The sequence below is a fragment of the Gossypium hirsutum genome, chromosome D07 (assembly GCF_007990345.1).
Source record: "Gossypium hirsutum isolate 1008001.06 chromosome D07, Gossypium_hirsutum_v2.1, whole genome shotgun sequence".
NCBI classification, from domain to species: Eukaryota; Viridiplantae; Streptophyta; class Magnoliopsida; order Malvales; family Malvaceae; genus Gossypium; species Gossypium hirsutum.
In genome coordinates, this window is record NC_053443.1 from 1,911,484 (window position 1) to 1,935,688 (window position 24,205).

The following is a 24,205-nucleotide window of genomic DNA, read 5'->3' on the forward strand; positions in this document are numbered from 1 at the left end:
ATATTCATTTGACTTGCCAAAAATAAGATTATATTGGGCTCAAATTGATTGGTCTTCGCCCAAATACAAATTTCATAAAAACAAATTAATATTTAATTTATAAAAACATAAAAAATAATTTCATAATATTAATTAAATTTAATTATAAAAAAACATAATAATAACAAAATTAAAATTTTGTCTAAATAATTTTACTATATTTACGATTCAGTGAACTATGTGTTCATCTCAAAACCTCAATACAGCCATTAGAATTTAACAAGTTCAATATATATATATATTCAAAGTTAAAGTAAGAGTGAAAAATATATATTTTTTGGAATATATAAAATTTTAACACAATTCCAATACATTAGAAATTAAGCTCAATGAAATACGAATTAAAGAAAAATTTTAAAATATATCAAAAAAAATATCCTAAAAAAAGGCAATCGTCACGAATACAAGTCTCATAATGAGCTCCTACTTATCGTCCTTCGTCAAACATCTCTCACCACAACAAAAAACATAATTTTATATTTTACAATTAAACTGTAATTTTTTTAAATGTTGAATTATTCAAATATATTATTTTTAATTTAAAATTAAAGTTCCTAAAAATATAAAATCTATATATTTTATTTTTTACAGAATGAATTCATTTATATTATAATAAAAAAATTAGTTTTATTCTTCATCACACAAATATACCCAGTGAAAGATGTTAATTTAGTGAAAGATTTTAAATTAAATTAGTTTAATTTTTTTATATTGTGCAATTGTATTTATATGTACAAGCTCGAATAATATATATTTAAATAATTATAATGATAATTAAACCAACACAAAACATCGTAATATATTTATACTTAAACATGTGATTTGATATAGTGAAAGATTTTAAAATGAATTAAAGAAATGTCAATTACAATTTAAGTACGAAAATAATAAAAGCGAATAATTATTAATGGAATTAAACCAGTATAAAATATAGGTATATGTCAAATTTAGTCCTTAATGTTTATACTTTTTTAAATTTGACTCTTATTCTTTTTTTAGCTAAATTTAACTGCTAATCTTTTAAAAATAATCAAATCACCTATATTTCACACTGACATGATACTATTTGATTTATATGTTATATCAACAAATAATTTAAAAATATAAAAATATCCAAAAAATAAAAAGTAAAAAAATTATAAAAGTTCATAAAAATTAAAAAATTCGAAAATGAAGTCTACATATGTGGATTACTACGTGAACAAAACTAAAATATATTCAGGTTAAACACGGGAAGATCTTTTTAAAAATTAATTCAGCGAAAGGATTTACATTAAATTAAATATTTAAATAAATACACAATTATAATTACAAATATAAAATCAATAATACATTTTAAAATAATTACAATTAAAATTAAATTAGAACATAGAGCATAATTATATTCATGTTATATATAAAAAAAGAGACCACCCTCGGCTAAAAAATAATAGGCCACATTTATTATTAAATTAAAGGCTTAAGGGTGTAAAAAGTTTTTAAATTTTTTTAAAAGAATAATCAAGTTTTTGAATTTTTTTTACTTAATTGGGTACTTGAACCTTTAAAATGTATTAAAAAAAACTTTCAAACTTAAAAAAAAAACAATTAACCCCGATACTTGAACTACCAAAATGAATCAAAAAAGCCTTTCGACAGTTAACTTTAACAAAATTGACCGTTAAAGTTAACCACCAATAATTTTTTAATTAAAGCCACCACTTGTCCCAACCACTGCTTCACATGTGGCAAAAAAAATAAAAAATAAATTTATTAAAAAATAAAAATACTTAAAATTTATTAAAAACTATTTTTTTATAAAAATCGTAAAAAAATATAAAAAATGGTAAAATTTTATAAAAATCAAACAAAATATATAGAAACATAGAAAAAATATAAAATTTCATAAAGTCGTAAGAAAATTATAAAAAATGTAAAAAAATATAAATTCGTAAAAAAATTATCGTACCAAAAAAATATTTTATAATTTTTCTAAAACTTTTGTTGATTTTTATTTTTATCATTTTTCGCCACATGTCACACTGCGTTGTGATATGTGATGGCTTTAACTAAAAAAAAGAGTTTATTAACTTTAACAGTCAATGATGTTAAAGTTAATAGTTAAATGGCATTTTTGATACATTTTATATTTTCTATAATTTTTATAAAAAATTACCATTTTTCTATATTTTTACGATTTTTTATAATTTTTAAATATTTTATTAAAATATAATAATTTTTATAATTTCTATTTTTTATAATTTTTGTCACATGTCACGCGTTTGTGACACAATGTGATTTTAACAGTCCACTGTTAAAATTAACGGCTAAAGGATATTTTTGATTTATTTCGACAAAAATACTCAACTAAGTGAAAAAAAGTGGGACTTAGTTGTTCTTTTTAAAAAGTTTAAGGGGCTTTTTTTACCTAAATTAAATAATTTTTTAATAATAAAACAATAGTATAAAATTTAATATAATATTATTTGAAAACATTTTCTACATTTTTCCAGATTTCGTGGTAATATTATTTAAATTAATTTATAATAATTTGACGAAAATTTATTACACGAATTATAATAAGAAAAAGAACAAAAATCTAAAACATCTTGTAAGAAAAAAAAATATATAATAAAATGTAATACCATTCAACTAAAAAGAAAAGGACAGTTTGTATTTATGAAAATTGATCAAGAAAAAAGTTAAAATCTAAAAATACTTAAAAAAACATCAAATAAACGAGGAGATGGACACAACAAAAAGCAGACTTTCAGAGAAAAGAAAAAAAAAACGTTAATCGAAGAAGAAAATAAGAAGGTATATTCAAATATTATGAATCTTTTTGTTTAAAATTCATATTATTTTGTTTATTTTTGGAAAATTAAATCGTGTATATTTCAGTTTAATTTCATCAGCGCCGTCATATTTTTCAGCGAAATTTAAGTCTGGCGGCGAACCATTTTTTATTTCGATTCTTCTCTTTCTGCAGTTCCAATGTAAGTTCCCTTGTTATACAAGTACTTGACGTGTTAATTGAGCTTTGAACAATTAAACGAGCAATTTAGTTTTATTGATGGGATTTTTCGGTGCTAGAAGATCCAATTGGAGTTTTAATCCGATTATATGGTTCTTTTTTTTCCCCTTTTTTAAATCGGTCTCACTGAGAGGTAGCTGATTAATTTGTATTTTAGGGTTTATAAGTGCCAGTTCATTGATTGTTGGATTTCTTTGTTTATTGGATCGAGCAGTGAAGAGAAGTTGTCGGTATAACTGACGAAGGGGGAAAAAAGGAGCAAGAGGTTGTATTAGGGCTTTCGGATGTTGGAATTTGAACTTTGAAGTGCTAGTATTTCAGGTAATTTGATTTTCTTTTGAAAACGTATAATTAGTGTAACGCTTTTGATGTAATTGCAAATTAGTTGATCAAGTGGTTCCCCCATTTTTGTTTAGATTTATAAGTTTCAGAGTTGTGGTTACGGTTAGAACTTTAGAACTTGTTTAATCTTTCTAATTTGTTTGAGGTTTTAATATGGCCAGGTATTGGGGGTAGTCAACTCCTGTGGTTGTGGTTGTGAGTGTGGAAAATGAATGGAGTATGATGACTGGGATCAGATGGAATAGTTGTCGATGGGCTCCCCTGACAACAAACTATCTGACCTGGTTGATATAGTTAAGTCGTGGATACCTTGGAGGACTGAGCCACCGAATGTGTCAAAGGATTTTTGGATGCCTGATCATAGTTGTAGGGTATGCTACGAGTGTGATTCCCAATTTACAGTATTTAATCGTAGGCATCATTGTCGAATTTGTGGCCGAGTTTTTTGTGCGAAGTGTACAGCAAACTCAGTTCCTGCCCCATCTGTTGAGCCAAGGACTGGTCGGGAAGATTGGGAAAGGATTAGAGTATGCAATTATTGCTTCAAGCAATGGGAGCAGGGCATAGCAGCTGTTGATAACGAGACCAAGGCACCTAGTCCTGGTCTCAGTCCATCACCATCTGCAACAAGCTTGGTCAGTACCAAGTCCAGCTGCACCTGTAATAGTGGTAGCAGCACTGTTGGTTCTACTCTGTATTCAACTGGGCCATACCACCGTGTGAACTATAATTCTGGTCTTAGTCCTTGTGAATCTGCCCAGATGAATGCGCCCACTGAACAAAACAATGAGACATCTGGGATGAGCACAAATCCAAGTTCAGCCATGGTGGATTCTTCAGACCATTTTGGTCTTTGTAGTTACAGGTACCTTCCCCCCTGCTAACATATTTTTGAGTCACCATAAAGTGTTTTTTTATCTATCTCACCCTTTAATTTGACATGCCTTTGCATATGTTTTTACCCAATGCTTGTTGAGAGGGGTGAGGGTTTGAGCAATGCATTCTTCACGATTTAGATTGTGCCTACACGAACCATTGCTTATTTGCTCCATGCTTTTGTGTTACCTTTTCAATTCATGTTCGAATAACACAGCCTGCCTTGACTGGAATACATAATCTTGAGTTCTTGTGCTTTTATTTCATGATGATTTTGAGCTATTGCTCAATACTTATTACTTTCTTTACTGCTGGTTTCAGGAGTGATGACGAAGATGGTGGTTATGGTGCATATCGTTCAAATTCAGAATGTAGGCGTTATGCTCATGCTGAGGAGTATTCTAGTGCTATCAATATCGACAAAATTGGCTGTGTTTATGAATCAGATAAAGTGCATCCTGATGGCGAGGACATTGACTCAAAACATTTGAGTGGTTCACCATTAGCTGAGAATTTCGATACACAAATTGTGGACGGAATCAAGAAATTTGAAGAAGTAAATGAGCAAGAAAACACTGATCAGGATGAAGTTCTTGCTTATTATGTGGATGGTACAGATGCTGAGCCTGTTGATTTTGAGAACAATGGGCTACTGTGGCTCCTTCCAGAACCTGAAGATGAAGAGGACGAGAGAGAAGCTGCTCTATTTGATGATGAAGACGATGATGAGGGTGCTACAGGGGAGTGGGGATATTTACGCCCTTCAAATAGCTTTGGAAGTGGGGAGTACCGTAGTAGGGTTAAGTCTGGTGAGGAGCATAGACAAGCCATGAAAAATGTGGTGGAAGGGCATTTTAGGGCTTTGGTATCTCAGCTTTTGCAGGTTGAAAACGTCCATGTGGGTGACGAGGATGGTGGAGAGAGTTGGTTGGATATAATCACATCTTTGTCATGGGAAGCCGCAACACTTCTGAAGCCAGATACAAGTAAGGGAGGAGGAATGGATCCAGGAGGATATGTGAAAGTTAAATGCATAGCTTCTGGGCGTCGCTGTGAAAGGTAATATCACTGAACTCAATTTGAAAATTTGTTAATTGTTCTGTGAAAACGATGCAACTTCACCTGTTTGAGCACCTTTAGAAAGTTTTTTGTTAGTAATAGATTCAAAATTGATTTCAGAGAGTTAACTGTGCTTCATGGCATGAGCTGACTCATTAGGTCATGAAGATATTTATTATATTGTTTGAATATACTTCCAGTATCTATATAATATATGTGTTAAAGTTTGATTATTTTCCAAAATATTACATGGTTCATATGTTTTTCCTCCTGTGATGAGCACTGATCCTAGTTCTTTGACTTTATTGTGGCACACAAGTCTAGAGTTCTTTGGCAATCATATCCCTCACATAGCTGATCAGACATCATTTGTGAATTTCTCTCATCTGTAGCCGAGTATTCAGAACGCTTTTGCAATTATTCTTAATGTTTATCTGAGGCAACTGATTGATAATGATCTTAGAGTGGTTGTGTATTTCTTTCGCGTGGTAGTTATATATATTGGCCTTAATAGAAAAGAAAGTACAGTTAATTATTAATGCAAATGTTGCCAAAAGAAGGCTTTTCTAGGTTCTGTGGCTCTTCTTTTCTTCTTTCTATCTACCATTTAGTTATGCAGATGAGTTTCTGATTTTTTTAAACAACTGTTTTAGTGCTGTGGTTAAAGGAGTTGTCTGTAAGAAAAATGTGGCCCATCGTCGAATGTCATCAAAAAAAGATAAACCTCGTTTTCTAATCCTTGGAGGTGCTCTGGAATATCAGCGTATTTCTAACCACTTGTCAAGTTTTGATACATTGCTGCAGCAGGTTTGTATTTTTGGCTCTTTCCTTCAATTTTGGTTTGTTTATTAACCCTAGGTTCCTAATAAGGGTCAAAGCCAGGAAATATTTCTTTGGTCCCACCTGCTAGAACATGAAGCAGTTTACGAGCTTACCCTCTTTTTCAGGAAATGGACCATTTGAAGATGGCAGTTGCTAAAATCGATGCACATCATCCTAATGTTCTCTTGGTGGAAAAATCTGTGTCACGGTATGCTCAAGAGTACCTTCTTTCCAACGACATATCACTTGTTCTCAATATTAAGAGGCCACTCTTAGAGCGTATAGCCCGCTGCACTGGTGCTCAGATAGTTCCATCCATTGATCATCTAACATCACCGAAGCTGGGGTACTGCGATGTGTTCCATGTGGAGAAACTTCTTGAGGAGCATGGAAGTGCTGGTCAAGGTGGGAAGAAATTGACAAAGACTCTAATGTTTTTTGAGGGTTGCCCAAAGCCTCTAGGTTACACTGTAAGTCCTTTCAGTTTACCTGGCACAAATATCTGCCCTAGTGCTGAGATACGAAATCTGTTTGTGTTTTGGAAAATCTTTCCTGTATAACTTGTGATTATACTAACATTTTAGTCATCTAGACTTTTGCATGAAAGTAGGGCTATTGTTTATATATTTTACCTAGGCTATATTTTATTTATGATGTTCTTGGTAATTGAAGATGCATTAAAGACACAACATGCTCTGCAACGCAAACACCTTAATCGAAACTCAAAAAATTCTAAAACAATCTTCAGGCCAAACTTAAGAAAGGGGTAAAGAGGCCAGGTTTTGTAAAAATAGTGAGCAATCATGGAAGTATACTCGACATTCATTTGCCACCTAACCCCCAAGTCCACTATTTTATCGTCTTTTAAGTGCATGTGAATACCTGCAATTCTTTTAGTTAACATTTCAGAGCACTCATTTTGCACTTTGATGAACACTGGTGTTCCTTTCCATCCATGTTGTACACAGCTGTAGCCGAAGTAGTTCTTACTGTATATGGAGCTTTACAATCATATTATGAATTTCAATCTTCTAATTAACTACCATTTTCTAGCTTTAGACTTGCCTACTACTGTGTCTTTTTCGTAGAATACTTGGCCAAATCTACCTGGAGTAACTGCAATCTGAGAAAGAGCTGATGCAGTTAGCTTCATCTGATCGATAACTTACATTTCTTCTCCCTATGATGCGTTTATTTTATATTATCTTAGTTTGCACTCCACACTTCAGAGCAAGCAACACTTCTTGGGGGACAACCTGCTTTTCATCTAAAAGTTTTGTACCAAGAAACGGCTTCACTACTTATTTTAACCACCCTCAAGCTCTTCCAATAGAGCAATTCCCTTTATCATAGATGACTAATTACCTTCCTCTGTTAATAAGAAAAAGGGATGCTCTGGCCATCTGGAATCATTTTTGTCTGTCCTATAGCTTTCAGGTGGGAGAACCCATCTGCTATTTCTCCATAATTCTGCCACCTCACCTCAACATGCCTTTTAATATTCACATCCTCCAGACCATTTTTTGCAACTCTCAATTAGAGCACCATGTAATAGCCCACTTAGGTGCTCTTTGTGATGCACAATTTCAGGATTAAATTTATTGTTGTTCACAATCAGGTTGGTTTGCAACTTAGGATGCTTAGATACATATAGTGTGACTGCATAAAGCTATAGTGGGTCACGTCATGCCGCTTATATGGCAAGTACATTTCTTGATCTTTGTAATATATTTTCCAAGGTAAAGATGTTTGGTGCTAAGGTCGGTCCAATGCTCACTTTTGTTTCAGATTTTGCTCAAGGGTGCCAATGGAGATGAACTGAAAAAGGTAAAACATGTGGTCCAATATGGAGTTTTTGCAGCTTATCACTTGGCTCTCGAAACATCATTTCTTGCTGATGAAGGTGCTACACTTCCGGAGCTCCCTTTAAAGTCCCCTATAAATGTTGCCTTACCCAATAAACCATCAAGTATTGACAGGTCTATTTCCACCATACCTGGTTTTGCCGTCCCATCCTCTGGGAAGCCTGTGGCTTCTCAACCTATAAATAATTTTCAGAAATCCAACGAAGTTGTCATCTCAGATAGCTCATCATCTGCCAACATTGACCCCTCTTGCCAATCTGTAGGGGTCAGTTCATCTAGCTTGTCAAAAGGTCCTCACACTACGTCCAAGGAATCTGCCTCGGACTCTGATGAGGCTATTGCTTCCTTGAATTCACTCTCTGCTTTGAGGGATGCTATCTCTTATAACAGTGTTTCCTCCATAAGTCATGCATTTTGTAAGGACAATGGAGTGGATCCTAAAGAATCTCTTCGAACTAAAACAACTAACAATGGAGAAGCTATAATGAGTGACCCTTTTATTTCTCTTTGTCAAAGATTATCAGAAGCAGCAGAGCAATGTGATGATCCTGGTGGCAGTAATCATGCTGATGGCAGCAGCGTGATGGCTGCCAATCATCTGGGCAGCACAGAGTTGCAATCCTCAAAGCAAGAGATTAGCAACAAATCTGAAGAGGTGGGGTCCTCAAAGGAAGAGTTTCCTCTTTCACCTTCAGACCACCAGAGCATTTTGGTGTCTTTATCAACACGTTGTGTGTGGAAGGGATCTGTGTGTGAACGATCCCTTCTCTTTCGAATCAAGTACTATGGGAGCTTTGATAAGCCTTTGGGGCGATTTTTACGAGATAATCTGTTTGATCAGGTAATTGTTATCGCTGTTATTTCATGTATAGAACTTATCCTACTCTTTTCTTCTCATTACTACAACTTTATTATTCTTCTTATCAGAGCTTCCATTGTCGTTCTTGTGAGATGCCGTCTGAGGCACATGTTCATTGTTATACTCATCGGCAAGGTAGCCTGACAATATCTGTTAAGAAGCTGTCAGAGCCTCCCTTACCCGGAGAGCGGGAAGGCAAGATTTGGATGTGGCATAGGTGCTTAAAATGCCCTCGGACCAATGGGTTCCCTCCAGCCACTCGAAGAGTTGTAATGTCTGATGCTGCTTGGGGTTTATCCTTTGGGAAATTTTTGGAGCTGAGCTTTTCTAACCATGCAGCTGCTAGCAGAGTTGCAAGCTGTGGTCATTCCCTTCACAGAGATTGTCTTCGATTCTATGGGTAAGTTTTTACTTAAGAAATAAGAAGTATTGCGTATATTAAAGAGTAAATATTACTGATTTGAATAGAGTGATCACTAGCAAAGATGGTGCTTCTGGAAGAGTGGTCTTTTTCTTCTATTTAGTCTGTTCATATGATTTCTATCTAATCTATAAGCAATCAATTTGCTTTCTCTGTGAACCATTGATTGACTGTTATTTATTTGTGTCATTTTGGTGGTTCCGGGTTAACTATGTATTTCTGAAGCACATGGTCAAAAAGCATGAGCTATGCTTTAATCAGAGGGGAAGGTGGCTGATTTATTTGATTCTCTTGTGGTTTATGTTTAGTATAAAAGTCCTAGGGATAGTGCAACACAAGTCACCCAACTCCAGATGTGTGTTCATCTACATGTATTTTATTTTTGCAAAACAGAAAATGCATTGACTTATTTCCCCAAAAAATATATACTCTGAATTGCATGATTGTGCTCTGTTTGGGAGTTTGGAATATAGATTGTTGGCATAAGTTGGTTTCTGAAATTTGTTACTCATCAGTGGATTCATCCAGGTAGTCTGGCTACATTCTTATGCCCGTATTAGTTCTTGAGTCTCCTTGTTGCTATAATGCTGTTCTTACACAGTATAGTTTATTGGTCAGAAAGTGATCAGGAAAACAAGTTCATTATGTAGTTTGAGCACTGGTAAGGGCATATACCTTTGTACACGTGTGACCTGAACTTGGCCTAGTGGTTTTTGCCTCAAGATAAGCCTAATGGTTTGATGTCCTAAGGTAAACTCCCTGCATCAGCTAGTACCTTCTGGATAAGGAGAGTTTTTGGCCATTAAGGGGATGCAAAGGGTAGTTTCATTAGTGGTATGGAATATAAATTAGAAAATGGAAAAGATGTTTTGATATGATCAAGTGAAGTGTCCTCTTATTGTACTGTTTTACCATGTGCAGTTTCGGGAGAATGGTTGCTTGTTTTCGATATGCCTCCATTGATGTTCATTCCGTATATCTTCCACCTTCAAAACTGGAATTTAATTATGATAATCAGGAGTGGATACAATGTGAAGCAAATGAGGTTTGAATATCATAAATCCCTGTTCAAGTTCTTAAATTTTTTTTTGAATAAGATAATACCTACAATACCATTAATTTTGGTTTGCAGGTGAGTAACAGGGCAGAATTTCTATTTACTGAAATGTACAAGGCTCTTCGAAAGATCTCAGAGAAACTATCAGGCCCAGGGTCTCAAGATTGTGGCATTAAGGCACCTGAAAGAAGCATCTGTATCGAGGAATTGGAAGCAATGCTCCAAAAGGATGGAGAAGAACTTCAGGTAGTTGCTTTTATATGCACCATTTGCCCACTCTCCCCTTCCCTTATGAGCAGCAGTTGCTGTCAGATTTTACCAGTTACCTGTTCAGAAGTTTAATCCTGTGTTATTTCCTCTTTCTTTTATGCATAAATCGGTCTGACATGCTGTCTGGTTTTTAATCTGTTTACTGTTCCCTTAGGAATCTTTACAGGAGGCAGTTTGTAAGGAGCTTAAAGCTGGCCAACCTGTTATTGACATTCTTGAGATAAATAAGTTACGGAGGCAAATACTCTTTCTGTCTTATGTTTGGGACCAACGACTGATACATGTATGCGGTTCAATTAACAATAATATCCAGGAAGTTATGAGCAGCCCCATCCCTAAACTTGGGTTGAAGCCTGTAAATTCTATGGAAAAGCTTCTTGAGATGAATGTCAGTCCCAAACCAAGTAAATCCTTCAATAGTTGCGAATCTGCCCTAGTTGAGACCAAGCCTAACATAAAAATGAATCAAGGAGGCAATGCTGTTGTAATTGACAAATCAGGTGGAGATCACCCAGAAAAGGGCGGCGAGGATTTTAATAACAGGAAGGAGGCTGAACCTTCTGTTTCTTCTAGTATAAATACCAGTGAGAAATCTTATTCTCCTGAATCTGGAGGAGTAGTACAAAGGGCCCAGTCAGAAGGAGAATTGCCAATTATGGCAAATTTATCTGACACCCTTGAGGCAGCATGGACTGGTAAAAGTCACCCAGCTAGCATGAATGCTAAGGAGAATGGTTACTCTGCTCCTGATTCAGTTGCAGTGGATGTGTCAGGTGCAGTAAATTTGGATCTGGGAGTTCTTGCTAGTGATCGTGGTGAAGGGGAGGTGACTCGTTCTCCTCAGCCTGCTTTGCCTGCTAAGAAACTTGAAAGCCTGGAGAAGTCAATGAGCTGGGCAAGCATGCCATTTCCAAATTTCTACAGCTCATTTAACAAGAACTCTTCATTCAATCCTCGAAAGCTCAGTATCAACGAGCATAGTCCAGTTTATATATCTTCATTTATGGAGTTGGAAAGGCAAAGTGGTGCCAGGTTGTTGCTTCCTCTTGGTGTTAATGATACAGTAGTGCCTGTTTATGATGATGAGCCCACTAGTATTATAGCGTATGCACTTGTCTCATCAGATTATCATTCACAGATGTCTGAGGTGGAGAGACCAAAAGATGCTGCAGATTCTGCAGTTTCACCGTCGCTTTTTGATTCAGTAAATCTACTCTCACTTAATTCTTTTAGTGACGTATCATCTGAGGCTTACAGAAGTTTTGGATCTTTTGATGATAGTATCTTGTCTTTGTCTGGGTCAGGCTCCCTGGTTTCTGACCCTCTCTTGTATACAAAAGATCTGCATGCTAGGGTTTCTTTTACAGATGATGGTCCCCTTGGGAAGGTGAAGTATTCCGTAACTTGTTATTATGCAAAGCGGTTTGAGAGCTTGAGGAGGACTTGCTGCCCTTCTGAGCTAGATTTTGTACGGTCTCTCAGTCGTTGTAAGAAGTGGGGTGCCCAAGGTGGCAAGAGCAATGTCTTCTTTGCAAAAACTTTAGATGATCGGTTTATCATCAAACAAGTTACAAAGACAGAATTAGAATCATTTGTTAAGTTTGGACCAGCTTATTTCAAATATTTGTCTGAGTCAATCAATACAAGAAGCCCAACTTGCCTGGCCAAGATATTGGGCATATACCAGGTATTATTTTTTTTAGTATTACTGTTGTAATTTTTTGTGTCAAAATATGCTATGTTATCACTTGAAATCTTGGAAAGGAGTAGCTTGAGTGCATCAGGACGAGAAGATTTTCAATTTTGCATGCTTTGTTCTGTTTTAGTTTTTACTGAATATTACACTTTTCTTATTTTGTGATACCTTGATTTTTGAGTTTAAATTTTCTTCTGGGGTCATTGTTTTTAAGGTTTCATCAAAGCACCTTAAAGGAGGGAGGGAGTCCAAAATGGACATGTTGGTGATGGAAAATCTTCTCTTCAGGCGTAATGTTACAAGGCTTTATGACCTTAAAGGATCATCTCGGTCTAGGTATAATCCTGATACAAGTGGCAGCAACAAAGTTCTTCTGGATCAGAATTTGATTGAAGCAATGCCGACTTCTCCAATTTTTGTTGGAAGCAAGGCAAAACGGTTGTTGGAGAGGGCTGTCTGGAATGACACTTCCTTTCTTGCAGTAAGTTTCAATCCCTTTTTGAAGAATTTCCTTTTATTTTAAAATTTTAGTTCTTTCAAGCTCCTGGTAAGGAAAATTTTTGTTCCGGTGGTGTAGCATATATTTTAGCGGGCTGTCTGAAAGTGTAGGTTTGAGTTTTCTCGCTTGTGCTGTTTTTATTTACAATTAAACATCGATGAAACTCTTCACATTTTTTCTATTTCTGGAACTCGCTTTCATTGTTAGGCATAGCAGGTATGATGGTAGGAGACCCTCCTACTTTGGATAGCCATTTCCATTCATCCAGTTTCCTTTTTTGAGGTTCATTGTTAGGGCTTGAATCCGAGTTCTAGTTGCGTTCCATGCATAGAATGTTACACATTATGGGTTTCAATGCATTGCCGGTGGCATACAAGCTAATTAAATTGATCCAATGGTCACATTTGCTATTTAGAGTTGCATGCTTATTTTTCTAACGATTATATTCACATTTCACAGTTAATCGACGTAATGGACTACTCATTACTTGTTGGTGTGGATGAGGAAAAACACGAGCTTATTCTTGGAATAATCGATTTCATGAGGCAATACACATGGGACAAACACCTTGAAACATGGGTGAAGACCTCAGGCATCCTCGGAGGGCAAAACACCTCACCGACAGTGATATCACCCCAACAATACAAGAAACGATTCAGAAAAGCCATGACAGCTTATTTTCTCATGGTGCCAGATCAGTGGTCTCCTCCAACGATTGTTCCAAGCGGATCACAGACAGACCTTTGTGAAGAAAATAATAACAGTACACAAAGTGGTCTCCTTCAACAATGATGTGCAATCCTTCTGCCTGTGTGTCAAGACTCGATATGTAAGTTCAATACCTTTCTTTTCACCTTCTTTTATTTTTTAAAAGAAAATATATTTTTTGCCTCTTCTTTTTTTTTTTTTCCTTCCATCCAATTGTAATTTCTAAATGGCTGCCACTTTGTATCATCATCATCAATGTATGCATCTGTTATTTTTTTAGTTATAAGCAGGATGTTTAATTCAAGTGAGACATATCCAGTCAAATAAGTTAATCCAAATATTCATGTTACGCTCGTGTTTACTATAAACACTTGTTATAATCGTGTTTAACAAGTTTTACAGTTTTACAGATTATATGTATGTGTGTATATATATATTATAAAATAAGGTTTTCCTTTTGGATAATATTACATTTGGTACTTTTATTTTCTAAAAATGTCTAATGCGGTGTTTATATTTTGGAAATTTTCGATGAGGTATTTGAACTATCAATATATACTTTTACAATTCAGGTACCATATTGGACTTTTTCAAAGTAGTACCACTATTTTTTTTTTTAAATGTACGAGTACCATATTTGACAATTTATGAAAGTACAAGTATTATAATAGAACAAGCATTGATAGTTTAGGTATTGGACATTTTCGGAGATTTTCAAAGTACAGGTATTGTGATATTATTCTTAAAAAAACACAGTTCTGTTGGCATGGTTAAAATATTTATAGAAGATAGGCGGAATGGTTATTTGTAACATAAATTATTTTTGCATTGTTATAAGGTTTTCTATTTACTAATTTAGTCCTTACAGTTTGGATGAAATAAAATAAAGGAAAATAAGTTCTCTACTAGAAATGGGATAGTTGTTTGTATTTGAATTTACTTGTGGGATTAGAGTTTTTCACTAACTGTATATAAAGCTAACCCTTAAATTCTAGTAAATTATATCAAACGTTTTCAACTATGTTTCATATTTTAAATTGGTCCTTAAATTTTAAAATATTCTAATTATATCCTTAAATTTTATTGATCATATTAATCAAGTCTTTTCGGAACTAGATCGTTAATTTCATCATTGACACGTAAGATCCTATGTGGATAATTTAAAATTAAAAAATTAAACCTTAACAAAAAAAATTAAAAGAAAAAAGGCAAAATGACAAAACCTTCCACATCTCTTTTAAAAATAGTTTTAAAAATAAAAAAAAAACTTGATTAATATAATCTCCAGAATTTGAGATGTAATTAGAATGTTTTAAAATTTGAAGGTAAATTTTATAATATGAGTCATAATTTCAGAAAGCAATTGGTTTCGAAAATTTTAAAGAGAAAATCGACCTCTTTGAGACTAACCTAATGGTGGTCCACTGTCATTATTTTGGAACGTTTGGTATGATATTAAAGACTAATCTCGCCCTCCTTATCCCATTTGAGAGCTTTCTCGTGTGATTAGATAGTGAAAAGTAGGATTTAGTTGTTGAATAAGCTAAGATCAAATCAAAATTAATTATATGTTTGGTTTTTAAAATAACTTGAAATAATTAAAACAAACGTGGGTAAGCATTCCTCTCAAGAAACACTTTTTCCAAGTCGGAAATAGACTAATCTCCTTCAATTCTTAGCAATCCATATCTCACCATTATTGCTAAATTCCAATTTAACTTAATTGCCTTCGAAAAAAGGTCTACAATTGTACATTTGATGGAAAATTATGTTTCCATGGTGGACCAAAAAGCAAAAAGCAAAAAGCAAAAAGCAAAATTGAAATTTTGAGAAGAAAAAAAGGAGGTGACTTCCAACCACAAAAACAACCAAACATTTATAGAGTGAGAGTACCTATGAGATCCCTGTATCATATGGTGAGACTACCTATGAGATCAAGTCGTATCAAATTAGTCCCTTTATTATTAAATTGATCAATTTAATCCCTGTACTATTAAAAAACATTAAATAGGGCCAAGTTGACAGAGCCAACATTTACTGTTTAATAAAGTTCATATTTTCAAAGTTTTTATGGTTTTGTAAATGAAGTCTTTTGTGTAGAATTGAAAAAAAAAATTCAAGATATTTTTTATACAGCTTGATTCTTTTTAATAGTATAGGGGCTAAATTGATCTATTAATAATATAGAGACTAATTTAATACAATCCCTACAATATAGGGATCTCCCAAATATTTTAACCCATATATATTGTTTCATATTATTTGATTCCCATCATTTTTTATTTTGGTCTAACTGTGGTTTTGTCCCAATACTATGATGAAAGTTAGAATTGATCCCATCTCTTTTAACATGACATAATATGATCTCTTTATTTTTGTAATGTTATTAATAGGACCAAAATAATAACACTACAAGTTATTACTGTTAAATTGATGAAATGGATTTTTTTTTAAAACGATCTTAAGTATCGGTCGACAAGTATATAAATGTTTATTATTGGTTGAACATGATTGATTGGATTTTCACGATATTGATCGTGCGACCAGATAAAGTTAAAGAAATTCATGTCATTATTTTAATGATAGCAATTGATAGTGTTATCAATTTGGACTTGCTAATAATATTATAAAGGTAGAGATTAAATTATGCCAAAAGATAAAATATCAAAATTCAAATAATATTGTAAAAAGTAATTTTTTTTTCAATTAATGATAATTTTTTTAAAAAGGTAATGGTAGTTTTTAAAAGAAAATTGTATTTTTGAGAGGAGGTCGGTCTCACCCTTAACAGTGGAACTATTGTTCCCGAGATGTCTATGCTCGATTTTAGCTAAGGATTTTTGTCTCCCAATTCTGATGAGAGCCCAAAGAAATTCACAAAATTTATCAGAAGTGCATAAGGTCGACCAAAATTTTTTATTTATTTATTTTTTTCCAATATAATTGATTTATACTTTTATTGAGGCAGGAATAAAATCACCACCCATCTTCTTTGGTTTATGCTCATTTAGTATTGGTATAAAAATTTGTGGTGTGTATTGCATATATTTAGATATCACATTGGTGTTAGATATTGACCATATCTTCTCTTTTTACCACAATGCCTAGACCTACCTATAACCTCTCTCCAACTTATAAATAGGAGAGTAATGCATGTTTCAGCGCACTCGAACTCACGTCTTCTTACATTATTCATAATATCTATATCAATCGAGTTAAGACTCAATTGACGATTCAATATTTTCTTTTGAATTTATATACCGATATATTCCTAGTCTAATTAATTCAGTTCCAACCACATTAGATGCAACCATTTATTTTCCTCCAAAACCTTTTCGATGATTTGTGTGGCAAAGGAGAGCTTGCTTTTTAGCTTTTATTTTTGGGGGCACTAGTTAATCACTTTAGGGCCTACGGGATTTCAAGCATTAAGACTCTAATGGTCAATGGATATTTTTCAAGTCTAATCCGAAATTAAAAATTCAAATTAAATTTAATTTGATTTGATGATAAAAGGTTGTATAATTTGAATCAACTTCATATTATTTCGAAATAATTTTTATTCGCACAAACTTTTATTAAGACTCTTATAGAAATAAAAAAATGTCAAATTTCGTTATTAGATCCTATCCTCTGTGTAAGTTGTGGATTTAGTACTTGTATTTTAATTTAACGCAACAAATTTAACTGTTATTATTGGGTCAAGATTAAATTTTCAAAATTTGAAAAATACAGGAACTAAAATTGACCAAATTAAAGATTTGGTTAAAGTGTTACCGTTAATTTTTTTTATAAATGCTGGTGCCATTAGTTCTAAACTCAAATTATGCAAATTTTATACCCTTTTTCTAAATGTAAAAAGAAAAAAATATCCTTATAAAAGTACAACTTATTTCAGCTATTTAAGGGTAGTTTAATAATTTCTCAATCAAATTGATATTCGATTGACTCGTAATACTATCTCAATAAAAGAATTGAATAATAGTATAGATATATAGCAGTGGAAATGACACCACACATAATATGTGAAATAAAATATTATTTAAAACCCAAATTATGATCTATATCCCTAACCACCCAAGATATATACATGCATTTATTAATGTCTAATAAGAGGGTGGAATTTGTTTAAAAGCTACAATCATTTTGAATGCATACATGACCCCATTCTCACAAAAAGGTATTCCACAAAAGCAAAAGGTGCAACCTTTTATCATAACAAAACTCATCATCATAATCCACTTCTTCGTTTAACTTATAGGTTTTGTTAAGGTTATCGAAATCGGATTCGTAGTCAAATCGATTGAATTTTTAATTTTTAATTTAATTGGACTAGCTTCTTATTAATTTTATTGGTTTTAGATTCAATCGGTTGGTTTGATTTTAAAAACAATAAAATTGATTAAATTAGTGTCATTCATCAACCGAATCTCAGTTCAGTTAAAAAATTATTAAATATCCTTTTATTTTATAAAATAATAAATATCAATTTGGAGGTATTTATGCTTTTCTTTTTATAGATAAAAACACAACATAAAGCGATTATATCAATCCGTTCATATTAAACTGAACTAGAACCATCACAATCAACAATCAACACAACTTTTATCGAATCCAACGGAGCTTCAAACAACTGGAGCATGAGATTTCCTATTGCAGCATGTTTAGCTGTAAGTGAACACACAAAATTAAACATTCACCTCATCATTGCATGCATCTTCAACGACCATAACCTCCTCAATAGATGATGTATCATCCTCCATAGGAGCTTTCTCAATGACCCGTTCAAACTTGCAAACCAAGCCCTCCATAGCCTAGGTATTTATGCTTTTTATATTTTGATAAATTTAAAAATATGCATATAATTATAAATTATAAAATTTAAATTCAAAACATCAAAATCTTAATTATCTCAATTTTATCATTTCAATCAAAATCAAATTAAATTTTATTTTTTATATCAATTACTTTTATAATTTTTTATATAAAATGTTTTCACCCACAATTTAATTTAACTTTTTTTTTACATTATCACAACATAAGATCCACAATAAATTATATGTGGAAATCTTGTTAAATTTTTCGAAAAAATATAAATAATTAAATTTTATTATTTCAATAATGAATTAAAATTAATAACAATGACATCACATAATTCATCATTATGTGTAAATTTATACACCATAAATACATTGAAATATTTGTGTTTCAAATGTAGAAAAATATATTTGAATATAAGCATGAGATATAACCTTCGATTCAACTAATTCGATCACTATTTCAATAATAGTTAAATAAGTAATTAAAAATCGATTTAACTATCGCTTTTTGTTCTGAATTCCAATTCTAAACAATTCATTTCGAGACTGATTTAATTTATTTATTCAAATCAATATGTTAATCAATTTTTAATTTAATCAATCTGATCACCTAATCCGATCCGACAGTAACATCAAAATTGAAATGAATATATAACCCAAAAGAATTGTAATAAATAGAGGTGGACAGCTTGTATTGGGCACATGTGAGTTGAGTCCATCAAGATGGAACTGTTACCACATTAATTAAGCACTGTATATGGCCTTTCTTTCTTCATCCATCCAAAACCATTATTTTAAGTCAAAATCAGTCAAAAAGATTTTTACTTAAATTATAAAAATATTATTTAATATATTAATTATTTAATGTATTATTATATTAAATTATTTAAAAATATAATTATATTGAATTATTTAAATATAGTTAACATTATATTTATTTTTTTGTAATATTTTATGTATAATTAATTATTTAAAATTTATATTTCGTATATCATAATTTAAAATTATTTAATATCATTTAAATTAACTATATATTTTAATTTTTTATTATAATACCAAATATACAATGAATTATTATTTAGTTAAAGAATTAAATTTATCATATAATAAATATACAACTAACATTTGTAACCCCATTTGGGTTTTTCTTTTTGATAAGTATAACCCTTTTGGGTTGTTTTTTATTTTATTTTATAACTCTTTTGGATTATTATTCAAGTAATTGGATTTATTATAAAATAATTTTCCTTAATAATTTAATAAATATGTAAAAATAAAAAATTATAGTATTATTTAAATAAGCAAATGACCTTTACATAAATAATAAAAATATTGTACATATTATTTTATTAATGAAATTATAAATTAATATCTTTTCAATAATTTTATAAATATCAAATAACTCAAAATTTTAATTATAATATGGAATAACATAATATTTAATGAAGAATTATTTTGTTCATTAAAATAAAAACAAATACAAACGAGTCTAAAATGAGTCAATTTTTTTTTATTTATTTCAATAATGATTGACCGAATAATAATTCACACTTTATATGTATATATATATCTTTATCTTATATTTACACCTTGTACAATAATAACTATGTAATTTGTGTATGTAGGGGATATTAATTAATCCATGCCCTTATATTTATTTTTCTACATAAATTACTGGAGGCCTGAGATGAAAGTTACTCCAGTTGAAGGCAGCCAAAAATTTCCGGCAATGAACCTATCAACTGTAAATTTGGCAGCTTCGTCACGTCCGATAACATGGAATCCTGGCCAGGTTACCCTCCCGGCAGTACCAGCTCCGGGTCCGACATTTGCATACTCGGCAAAATACAACGATTTCGAGTAACCCCCTTCTCCGGGCCATTCGACCCAACCTCTTGAAGCGATGGCATTTTCTATTGTTGATTCCATCACTACTGCTCGCGAATATTGCTTCCAGGGCCTACCAAGATATGATTCAAAGCTATGTTTAACGGGAGAAAAATCCGAGCTTGGCACGATCCGACAATTCTGAACCGAGAAGCCGGTGTTTTGTCCGGGATCCGACCGTCCACTCGCAAGGATCACATTGTAGCCGGAAGGGCGACGAAGTGCCAATGTGCAACTTTGGAAAACTGCGGCCGCGTTACCGAATATGAAATCGACCGTGCCGTAAATATCGCATTCTCTATAGAATTGACGCAGGGAAAGTGCGTACAGTGTGTCCTGGTACCCTGCAATGCTGCACCTATAGAAAACCGAATGATCGGAGGCAACGTAAAGAGCTAAGGCTTGTTCTCCTTGAGGACCGGCTGTATTTTGAAATCCGATATCTCGAGCCATAAATCCATCACCGGTAACAGCTAAGAATCACAAGAAAAGTTGAAGGAAACAATTAGAATTGATGACATTCTTTAATGACTACAATTAAATATGTTATTGATTTGGGCTAATTAATAACATTATAAAAATAGAGCAATCATATTTTGTTAAATTAAATTATAAAGATTAAATATCAAATTTCAACATAATAAAGGGACTAAATTCACAATTAGACCTTAAAATATAGAACAGGATTATAAGAGATAAAAAAAACACTTACTAAATGTGGCGGAACCGGGCATGGAAGAGCCACCATTTACACTGTCACTACCGACGATGATAGTACTATATTTACCATCTCCAACCATAGTAATACCATCTTTATTAGTACGAATTTTTTCTTTATAAACTCCAGCTTTCACGTAAATTACAAATCGTCCCCCAGAAGCAGCATTAATAGCTTCCGAGATTGTTTTATAATTTCCCGATCCATCTTTTGCCACTACAGCATTGGCTTTTACTGTCGGCACTTGAAGTAGTTTCCGATCTTTCGCGGATAACCATTCGGGGAAAACCCGATCAGCCTCGGCTAGCCGGCGGGACTTGGTGAAATGGGTTAACTCACCAGGTATCCTATTGGCAAGGGCTAAAGTGTTGCTGCCCAATTGAGACAAGTAATCCATTTTTTGAGATATTTGTCCCATCAAGTCACCATTGGAGAAATTATGACTGTCCGCAGAGTCTTTACAAGCTTGTTGGTATGTCAAGGCAGCACTTATCCATGTCTGGATATCGTGTTTGTTTTTGTTAGGAGAATTCTTAAGAGCTAATAATGACTGATCGAGCCGCTTTAAAGACATGCTCAATAGCTCTTCACAATATCCTGCATGAGAAACGTTGTGCTTTTTAGCTAGAAAAGAAAGGAAAAACAGAAAGGATTCTTCAAGGATTGAATCCTAAATTAATGTCAATTGAACATGTGATATAAAGTTCTTTGTATTTATCGACTCGAATTTATGAATTTATATTTGTTATATAATAATTTTTACCTAATGTGTCACAATCTAGTTAAATTAATATAATTAATGTCACTGATCAAGTCACACTAAAAATTTTGTAATAGTAAAAACTAAATTACCACATAATATAATATAATACAATCAAATTATATAAAAACTAAATTACCACATCATACACATTAGCCAAAAAAGTGTTGAGTTTTGTCGGCAAACCTGTGATGGAATTGACATGTTGGGCTTCATCGACATGGAGAGCAGTAGTGAATTTGGTGAAGTAGGAAGTAGGAAGCTGGGTCTCTAAGATGGTTTTGTTTATAAGAGCTGACAAAATGTCAGGCTTTTGATTTTCAGACCCCAACCCTGTCATTGTGTCAACACAAAGGGTAGAGTATCTAGTAAACCTGCATTGCTCATCAACATGTTTTTGGTTGGCGGCTAAACAACCTTGGGTCACCATTAGGACAAGACCCATTACCCTAAACATAGTGATGAACTCCAGCATTGTCGTGTCCGAGAAATTTATCATAGAAGCAGCAGCTATGCCGAATTTAGACAAGTAATGTAGCTTGTATGAATGTGTTGTGAGTTGTAGGAAGGTATGGGGTGTCGATATTTATAGGGAGGGATGCCTGGTTTTGGACCTAAATGATTCGTGGCATACAACATGTTAGTGTTAGTTTAAGTGTCTATTTTTTCTACAACCGTACATGACATGGCAATGTTGCTAAGATCGATGTCCATGTCTCTATCTACTTCGTAAAATTTCACTCTTAAGTCATATATAATAACAATATGTACATGGTATATATTTAATAGTTTTAATGATGTATTTCATCACTCTACTTTATTAAAATTGTGATATAGTAATTTTACTTTAATTTGTTGAAATTCGATATTTGTATTTTACGAAAATTGAGAAGTTAATTGAATCTTAACACAATTAGCATGAATATTGTTGTCAATGCAAGAGAATGTAGATTCGAGTGAGCTGAAGCACGTTATCCTCTTATATATTTATGGGTTGGATAGGGGCTATTAGTAGTTCTAGACATTGTGTAAAAAAAATAAATATGATCAAAATCTATAATAAAATTGCTTAAATTTTTTTTTTGTGAAGTTAATTTGATTGGGTAATATTGTTAAGCATTGCTATAGTAATTCAACAATTTATATGCAAGGGAAAGTAGTAAACTTAGGGTAGGTTTGGATAGGTAATTAGGTGCGGTGCGGTGCGTTTAGCTTACTTTTTGTCTCACGCTACAGTATCGCTACAGTATTTAATCTCACTGCCACCGCTGTTTTTACAATAACCGCAGACAAACACACCGCCCATCCAAACTCACCCTTAGAAATTGTGTATCTATATCTCTTTTAGCAACAGAAACATCATGTTTTGATTTTTTTTTCTTTTTTTAGAATATCTATATGCAAGAAGTATTTGATACTAGTGGAGCTTTTAGAGTTTGCAAGTATGGTTAAGGATTGATAAGTACCCTACAAGAGTATAGTGAAATATTAAAAAAATTAATATTTTCTTTAAAAAAGATACATGACAATTTTTTAATGCTGTTTGTGGAATAAAAAAAATACACTACCAATGTACCAAATACTAACCCATATATATATGATATGTATTACATATATATAATATTATTTTAATATAACATAAAAATATAATGTTTTAAATATATAGAAGTTATATATTAAACCATATATTAATACCCTATATTTACCTTGACTCTAAATAATGTCAGTGAAAAACATATGGTTATAACTAGAGGTGTTTATGGGTCGAGCTGAGTTTAAGTATGATATTAACATATTTTATATTTATTCAAACCTGGCTCCGCCCAAAATATGGGTTTAAAATTTTGCCCAAACCCACCTATATTTGTAAATGGCTAACTCAAGCTTATTTTTAGACTCGTCCATTTTTTTTATATTTTTTTAACAATATTTATATTATTTTAAATTTAATATTTAATAATCTTATATATTTCTTCATTTATTAAAATTTTATTCTTTTGGTACTTTTCATATCTGTTTTACGGTTCATGTTTAGGGTTCATGGTTACCCCTCCCAACAATGTTGTCTCCAAGGTTTGAACATTGTTTTTCCCTTGGAAGTGCAATGTGCCTTAACACTGCACCTAACACTTGTTGGCATTTATTAAAATTATATAAATAGGCATTTTAACATTTTTTAGTGTTTACATTATAATATTATATATTACTATAGATTTAATTTTTATGTTTTATAAATTATTATTTATATATAAATACCATAATATAATATATTATAAACATAGAAAATAATTTGGGCTGAGTTCAGGCCTTGAATGTTTGAGCCCAAGCCTAGTCTATATTTTAAATGGGCCTAATTTTTTTGCCTAAGTCCATTTTTTGAGTCTAATATTTTTGTCTAAACCCTCCCAAAAATTGATTGGGTCTTAAGGCTTGGACAACTAACCTTTCAAAATAGTCAAATAAGGGCTAAGCCTTTTCGAAAATGCTCAAATAA

The 24,205-nt window shown here is 32.4% G+C and overlaps 2 protein-coding genes across 6 annotated transcripts; one reads left to right on the forward strand and one right to left on the reverse strand.

Annotated features, from left to right (window-relative positions):
• Positions 1–2,683: 2,683 nt before the first annotated feature.
• On the forward strand, positions 2,684–13,809 carry LOC121219228 (1-phosphatidylinositol-3-phosphate 5-kinase FAB1B). 5 transcript variants are annotated; one of them, XM_041097005.1, is made up of 14 exons: positions 2,684–2,835; positions 2,920–3,014; positions 3,267–3,373; positions 3,556–4,259; positions 4,592–5,329; positions 5,983–6,136; positions 6,277–6,621; positions 7,940–8,857; positions 8,944–9,275; positions 10,218–10,341; positions 10,429–10,599; positions 10,778–12,310; positions 12,534–12,800; positions 13,278–13,809. In XM_041097005.1, the coding sequence occupies exons 4-14, from the start codon at positions 3,646–3,648 to the stop codon at positions 13,608–13,610; spliced, it is 5,529 nt and encodes a 1,842-aa protein (XP_040952939.1). In that variant the 5' UTR covers positions 2,684–2,835; positions 2,920–3,014; positions 3,267–3,373; positions 3,556–3,645; the 3' UTR covers positions 13,611–13,809. The 5 variants fall into 5 exon arrangements, with proteins under 5 accessions (XP_040952939.1, XP_040952941.1, XP_040952942.1 ...); XM_041097007.1 differs by having other exon boundaries at positions 2,685–2,835; positions 3,210–3,373; XM_041097008.1 differs by having other exon boundaries at positions 2,696–2,835; positions 2,952–3,014; positions 3,210–3,373.
• A 6,032-nt stretch (positions 13,810–19,841) lies between these two features.
• LOC121219229 (pectinesterase) lies at positions 19,842–22,266 on the reverse strand. The gene is made up of 3 exons (XM_041097010.1): positions 21,898–22,266; positions 20,946–21,548; positions 19,842–20,706 (listed from the first exon to the last, which is right to left on the reverse strand). The coding sequence occupies exons 1-3, from the start codon at positions 22,208–22,210 to the stop codon at positions 20,018–20,020; spliced, it is 1,605 nt and encodes a 534-aa protein (XP_040952944.1). The 5' UTR covers positions 22,211–22,266; the 3' UTR covers positions 19,842–20,017.
• Between the last annotated feature and the right edge of the window lie 1,939 nt (positions 22,267–24,205).

Excerpts from the sequence above, each read along its gene's own strand:
- LOC121219228 (XM_041097005.1), top strand. The coding sequence starts at position 3,646 with ATGGGCTCCCCTGACAACAAACTATCTGACCTGGTTGATATAGTTAAG. Across the intron at positions 9,276-10,217 it reads GATTGTCTTCGATTCTATGG|TTTCGGGAGAATGGTTGCTT; the intron begins GTAAGTTTTTAC and ends TACCATGTGCAG. Across the intron at positions 12,801-13,277 it reads ATGACACTTCCTTTCTTGCA|TTAATCGACGTAATGGACTA; the intron begins GTAAGTTTCAAT and ends CACATTTCACAG.
- LOC121219229 (XM_041097010.1), bottom strand. The coding sequence starts at position 22,210 with ATGATAAATTTCTCGGACACGACAATGCTGGAGTTCATCACTATGTTT. Across the intron at positions 21,549-21,897 it reads ACATGTCAATTCCATCACAG|GATATTGTGAAGAGCTATTG; the intron begins GTTTGCCGACAA and ends TTTCTCATGCAG. Across the intron at positions 20,707-20,945 it reads GCCCGGTTCCGCCACATTTA|CTGTTACCGGTGATGGATTT; the intron begins GTAAGTGTTTTT and ends TGTGATTCTTAG.